The 7,503-nt window shown below is 42.9% G+C and overlaps 1 protein-coding gene across 1 annotated transcript; it reads right to left on the reverse strand.

Annotated features, from left to right (window-relative positions):
* Positions 1–1,588: 1,588 nt before the first annotated feature.
* mc5ra (melanocortin 5a receptor) lies at positions 1,589–7,100 on the reverse strand (the record flags this gene model as incomplete). The annotated part of the gene is made up of 5 exons (XM_080768276.1): positions 1,589–2,159; positions 3,348–3,536; positions 5,444–5,550; positions 6,483–6,657; positions 7,048–7,100. The coding sequence occupies 5 exons, from the start codon at positions 7,098–7,100 to the stop codon at positions 1,589–1,591; spliced, it is 1,095 nt and encodes a 364-aa protein (XP_080624402.1).
* Between the last annotated feature and the right edge of the window lie 403 nt (positions 7,101–7,503).

Here is a 7,503-nt window from a genome sequence, read left to right on the forward strand (position 1 = left end):
TGTTCTCAGGTGTGAAAGGGGCATATGGCACTGTTGGGCTGATGAGGGAGTGTGAGCAGGTGTGATGGAATGGAATGTGGGAGTGGCTGAAGTGGGGACACGGTCTGTGGACAGACAGACCGTGACACCTAGCCCTAATGTAATTTCTTCAAATCCTTTTTGAAATGAGAAGGATTGCATACGTCCATCAACACTATGCAATTGTCAAGATATGCCATTTACACCTTGGATAAGATAAATAGTATTTTTAATAATTCATTGGGTCACATGCAGGGCACAATATCATATTCATATACCATAAACTGGTCCCCAACACATTGCCACCATTTAAGGTCTGATATCAAGAAGTTTTTTGTATGAATGATAATGTAAACATTTAGCAAGTTTAAGTTATATCACCTGTTGAATTAAAAGGGGAAAATGTGTAATTTTCAGTACAATTAACATTCTGTAGTTAAAATACAATTTCTGTCAAATATAACATTTTCGGGATTTTATTTTATTTTAAATTTATCATCACTTTAGCACTTTGAAATGTACTAGTCTATATTCCCCATGTACAGTATCCGGCTTCAGGCCACCCTTTAACTTTTTGCTTTCTATTTACATAATTCTTTGACATAAGTATTTCCAGCTGAAGTTCACAGAATGTTTCACATTGTATACATGTACATGCATGTCGGGATGTATACATCCCGACATGCATGTATTGCACAGGTTATACATATTATGTCATTGTACATACTATGATTGTGTTCTTAGTTCTTAGTTATTTGTAGGGTGGACTTCCATTCTGCATGTTTGTCTAATTGTGTATTCTTTGTCTTAGAATATTGAAGGACTAAATGCTTTTCATATATAATACTGATTATTCAGTGTCTGCAATTATTCATGTCTCTGTGTGTAAAGCAAAAAGCAATACATCACTTACAGTAAATGCTAGGAAACAAGTGAAAACCCTTGTCAACATCCAAGCAAAACAACCAAGAAAACAATGTGGTAATAACAATATGGTAATAATTTATACAAATCTTGTGAATATAGTTCTTTAGGCAAGCTAGCTACCTGTAATTAATTAGTTTCTATTTATGTTGCTTCCAACATTCACAAACTTTAAGGGCAACTGTGTTATTCTTTACAGCCAGAACAACTTGTCATGAAACAAATCCCAATGAGTCACTTTGGATTTTATAACAACCAAACCAGTTTCCGGCACGAAGCATGTGGTGGTAATGCTATATTTCCTATATCCACCTTTTTACATATTTCTTTACACTTGAAAGCACATTCCCCACCAACAATGATGGATGCTGAGGTAATTCAACAAAACAAAACAAATACTGCTTGTAAACGCATGCACACACACACACACACACACACACACACACACACACACACACACACACACACACACACACACACACACACACACACACACACACACACACACACACACACACACACACACACACACACACACACACACACACACACACACACACACACACACACACACACACACACACACACACACACAATATGGTGGTGGCAATGAAAAGTGCTTGCCACTACCACACCACTACCCTTTTCAATACTTCCCTGGCAGAGCGCAGAAATTGGCACAGGCGTTCCTCAAGCTGTAACAACAAATGATCTCCTTAAACGTCTTCCTCATCTCCTGACTCCGGAAGGCGTAGATCAGCGGGTCGATCACAGAGTTGCACATGATGAGTATGAGGTACATGTTGAAGTGGGACATGAAGCACAGGCAGTAGAGGTTTTGGGGACAGGAGATCATCAGGATCAGGTGGAGGAAGAAAGGAGCCCAGCAGATGATGAAGATCCCCAGCAGGATGGTCAGTGTGATGGCGCCCTTCATGCTGGCACGCTGGTGGGTGTGGTTACAGCCGGGCAGGGCGGCGATGCGCTTGACATGCGACCGCGCCAACATGAACATGTGGCTGTAAAGGGATGCCATGAGCAGCAGCATGGCGAAGAACATTGAGACCAGGCAGATGACGACGAGGGTCGAGTCTGAGTAGATGATGAAGACTATGCCGCAGCCCGTGCAGAAGAGCCAAATCCCACCGATGATGTACCCGGCTCTCTTCACCGTCATTATGTTGTGGTACCTCAGCGCATAGAAGATAGTGACGTACCTAGACACAACAAACATTGTAAGTACTGTATATAATATAAGGATAATGTTATTCCCAGGCAGGAAAGGGCTGTGACTTTGTGGTGAGTGACTCAAGACAAAGTCACAGCCCTGCCTACGATGAGGGTAGTGTGCAACCTCTTAGCACAAACCGACATAATCAAATTATGGCAAAGCATGCAGTTGGCAGATTAACATAGTTTTAGCAAAACAAACACAGGCGACCAGATATGATATCTCCTTGGAGACAGTGACAGCTCCTGATTACCTCTGTATATAGCCTACCCCATGGCCCCTCCCACTAGACAGACTAAATAATGGGGTGATATACAATGTCACTTCTGTTCAAAGCACAAAAATATGATATGATGCACATTTCATTTAAAGTGCAGACCTTTCCTGACAAACAGACCTGAACCCCATTTTGATTGTTTTAGGCTCCAGAGCAGAGGTGAGAGAGAGAGAGAGATGATTGAGATTTCACCTGTGCCACTTTTTCTAATTTGTTTCTGTTTGTGTCCATAGACAACCCAGCAAGCATGCACTCTTTGGTCCGACGTACTAACAGTCCGACACCCAAAAGTCCGACAACCAATAGTCCAACACTCCAATTGTCTGTGATCCAATATTCAGACCATAGAAACTCCTCATTTTTAACACATTAGTCCGACAAGACATTAGTCTGACTAAAGTTATGTCAATGGTTATGCCAATAAGCCTTAATTTGGGTTCATGAAAAGCGCTAAATAAATTCAAGCTATTCTTATTTTTTTCATAGTGAGTCGATAACGTTAATGGAGAAAGGTGGAAAATGGTAGGAGAGAAAGATTGTGAAGGACATGCAGGAAAGGGCCTCAAGCACGAGCCAGCTGCGGCAATGGTATGTGCTTTACCAGGTGAGCCATTGGATCTCAGGAGCAAGGGATTGACAACCACTCGAAGTAATTTCCTCGGAAAACAAGGAAGTAACCCTGACGCTTTGATTAGACAGCAGTCTGGTATTGAGCCCATCAGTCATTATACAGAAATAACTGAATTAAATGTTTGACCAATCAGAATCAAGCATTCAGCCAAGCTGTGTAATAAACTTTGATAAACACTTAAGTATATCAACATGACAGAGTTACAAACAGACCATTTACACTAATTCATGCATTCTTCCATCCGTCCATCTCCCCACCATCAGTACCTGTCAACGGCGATGGCCAGCAAGCTGCACATGGAGGCAACCACAGAGATGCAGATCATGGAGTCAAACATGTTGTCCATCTGCCTGATGAAGCTGTCTTCTACCACCAGCTGCCTGTTGTTGAGGAGGTAAATGATAATGGTCTCCCAGGCATTGGACACACTAACCAGCATGTCAGCCACTGCCAGACTGCAAAACCAAGACAAATTAGATTAAGTCAAACGGTTATCATAATGGTAAATGGTATATTTATATAGCACCTTAATCCAAGGTGCTTTACATAGATTGTGCATTACACTCACCCATTCACACACACATTCATACACTGATGGCAGCGGAAACCATGCAAGGCACCAACCAACACATCAGGAGGTCAAGGAGGTCAAGTGCCCAAGGCCACTTCAACACTAACTCTGGGGGAGCCCGGGTTTGAACTGGCAACCTTACGGTTTCCATCCGGCCACTCTACCCCTGAACCAACCCGCCTATAACTTAAAGACAAATGTGTACATGGTTGTGACCCTTTTTGTGGGTCGTGGAAGTAGTGAAAATAGCCAATCTACACTACACAACATGTTGCGAAGCTTTGCGTTGTGAACTTGTAGATCTGTTATTTACACTAGTTTGGGTACCAGGAAAATGTCTATTTTCTCTTTTGTGTCTTGAGCTAAGTTGGGGAACCACTAGGCCTAGAGACGGTACTGCAGGTCCTTTTGCATGCATTGCATTTCTCTGCTGATGGGAAGAAACCACATGTTCATTTTTCAGGAAATTAAAAAAATATACATTTTTCAGGAAACTAAGAAAACCGTATATTTTGAAAACAAAGCAATACTGCCTCATCAAATCAGATAGACCCTGACGAAGACCTTTTGGTCGAAACGCGTAGGTCCTGTTATTTATTTGCCTTGCTCATCATCAAATAAACTATTTAATTTTTCACCAAAGACGGAGTGCCTTGGATTCTTTTCTTTTCAAGTCTGCAATTCACATTTTGGCAGTATAGACAAAAGGTCTCCTTCCTCAATTACTTGCATGAGAGGGGGAGAGGTGGTGGAGTTAGTTGCTCTAGCAGACAGTTTGAGGGTTCAATGGAGTTAAGAGGTTTTGTCCAAAGCGAAAACAACACACAGACGTAAAGGGTGTCCAATAGCACTGATTTATGCAAAAAAGAAAAAGAAGGCGGTTTCCTCCCAGCAGCAACGAAATGGTTTCCCTGTCCCTGTGTGCATTCACTGCATTGATGTCTGTTGTTTATTATTGTAATGTGTATGGTAGAAAGTAAAACTTTATTATTTGTCTCCAAGTGTAGCAGAGACAGATAAATAAATAAATTAACATTTCTAATAAATACTATTAAACTAAAACGCTGTGGGCGCTGGGGTCATGTTCCCTCCGACCCTCCTCCGTGTCATCAGTGGCCATACCAGAGGCAGGGTTGGTGAAAGGGCCTTTCTGTGTGGAGTTTGCATGTTCTCCCCGTGTCCCCTCGGTAGGTACCCTCACATGTTCTCCCCGTGTCCCCTAGGGTCACGGGGAGAACAAAAAACATGCAGTAATCCTGGTCTCTAAACTACCTCCCCCTGGCCAGCCTGATGGAGGGGAAAGGAACTGGTCGGAATAACGTGTTCCTTCCACGCGCTACGTCCGGCCGGGAAACTCCTCCCTGTCACGTGAAAAGAAGCAGCTTGGACTCCTCATGCATAGAAGGAAGCATGAGGTCAGTCCGCTGCCCCCCCCCCCCAGGTTGGAAGAGGAAGTGTAGCGCCCAGGATTACATTAGATAATTGACACTGAAATAAATCAATAAAAATACTATTACACTAAATAAAAGTAAAAATGAAAAAGTATTTTTTTTAACGCAAAGTTAAAGCCTAATAGACATGATGGGTGGTATTTATATTTGTTGATTTTCTCTAAAGGGTATATGAAATGGATACCAGAAGCCAAAATCCCAAAGTCTAGGTGCAGGGGGTGCTGGTGGGTTGATTATTATTGTTTCAATTAGCGTGACCCCAGCGCATAAGTGAATACCAGGCTCAGCACATTTTGTGTTTTCCTTTCATCACAACAGAATGTCCGAACATGTACAGTACCTGCACACAAAAAAGTACATAGGCGAATGGAGATTCTTGTTTTTCACAATGGCTGTGATGACCAGGATGTTTTCCATCAGAGAGATGATGCCAAGAATTAGGAAGACCTAGAGCAGAGTAGAATTTTGTAGTAAAGAGTACATTTTAGGCTTGGGTGATCCTGTTGAGTTTAATAAAAAATACCATTATTGGAGTAAATAAAGCTTCCGTCTTCTTTTACAGGGTGAGTTACATCACAACACAGAGCTCTGTGAAATAACTTCCAGCATGACAGGCTTTAGTCTGAAATAAGAACGCAATCTCATGTAGGCTACAGTATTTGGGAATATGGGCTTTACCCAGATGCCAAAGGTCAATTTCTCCTCTATTCGAACAACAGCTATCTTTTAAAGCTGCTATAAGCAATAATATGTCAACATTTTAATGACTTTTTTATTTTATTCAGACAGCCAGCAATGGGTAGAACGCTCCCAAAAAAATGTAGTCTCTGTGACCCATCTAGGGGCCGCAATCTGCATTCAAAGATGTTCCTAGAAGCTTTGTCATTGGTCGAAAAAAAACCTGGTTGCAATGACTAACCAATCAGGAAGTAGACAGGTAAATCGACCAATGACAAAGCTTCTAGGAAAATCTTTGAATGCAGATTGCGGCCCCTAGTTGTATTTTGGGAGCGTTCTACCTATTGCTGGCTGTCTGAATACAAGAGAGAAAAAGGTCATTCAAATGTTGACATATTATTGCTTATAGCAGCTTTAAAGATTTGTGTAATATTAACTTGTCTTTAATATCACAATCCAAATCATACAAACATTAATACTGTAACTAGAGCAGAGCGACATTTTGGTGATAATGCATATTGAGAATACAGATGAGATGGCAAAATAATATGTATGCCTTCATTACATACTTGCAGAGCTCTGTACATGCACACACATGCACGCACGCACGCACGCACGCATGCATGCACACACACACGCACACACACACACACACACACACACACACACACACACACACACACTGCACATAAAGTACAGACCTCTGTGGCGATGTGGACCTGCTCACATCCTGTAGGCTTGGATGTGCTGGACTTGCCCGGCAACAATGAGGGGGGAAGAGTGTAGTTTTGGTGATAGTTGTAACCCAGGGTGGAGTTACTGTACAGTGACTCCTGCAGGTAGGAGGATTCGTCTGACGCATTCATCTCTGCTGTTCTGGTTCAGAAGTGTTGGAGGCAAGGATCACTGCAGGACTGTGGGTTGCATTTTACTGCAGGCTGCCTGAAAGGGCAAAGAATGGAAATCAAATGCAGTATTACGTTAGGAAAGAAGGTTTAAAATAAAATAGAATGATATAGGGTTCTTGATACATGATGGAGGTATGGAAGACAATTTAAGATTTGATCTAACCCTAACCGCACTGATTGTAAACTCTTCAATCTGCCAAGACTCCAGGCATAGACAAAAGTGCAGACGACTACCGTTCGCGACTTCCTCTTTGCGGACGACTGCGCATTGAATGCCTCAAACCAGCTGGAAATGCAACAGAGCATGGATAACCTTGCCACAGCATGCACAGACTTTGGCCTTACCATCAGCACCAACCTGCTCCTCGTGCCCTGTACACTGAGCCCCTCATTAGTGTAAATGGTGAACATCTTAAGGCTGCCGAAAAGTTTGTCTACCTAGGTAGCACCCTGTCACGTGCGGCCACCATTGATGAGGAGGTCCTGCACAGGATAGCCCATGGAAGCGCTGCCTTCGGTAGACTCCGCACCTCTGTGTGGGACCGTAGAGGGATCAGCCTACAGACTAAACTGAAAGTCTACCGTGCTATTGTCCTCACGTCCCTCCTGTACGCCTGCGAGAGATGGACTGTTTATGCATGCGAAGCAGCTCAATGGTTTTCACATGTGATGCCTCAGGAGGCTGCCATGCTCAAGCGCTCCCAGCTGAGATGGGCTGGCCATGTCTGCCGCATGCCAGATGAATGTCTACCAAAAAGGCTACTGTACGGCGAACTACAACATGGCAAGCGATCACGCGGCGGCCAGCGGAAAC

This window comes from Protomyctophum bolini (assembly GCF_963924005.1).
Source record: "Protomyctophum bolini genome assembly, chromosome: 7".
NCBI classification, from domain to species: domain Eukaryota; kingdom Metazoa; phylum Chordata; class Actinopteri; order Myctophiformes; family Myctophidae; genus Protomyctophum; species Protomyctophum bolini.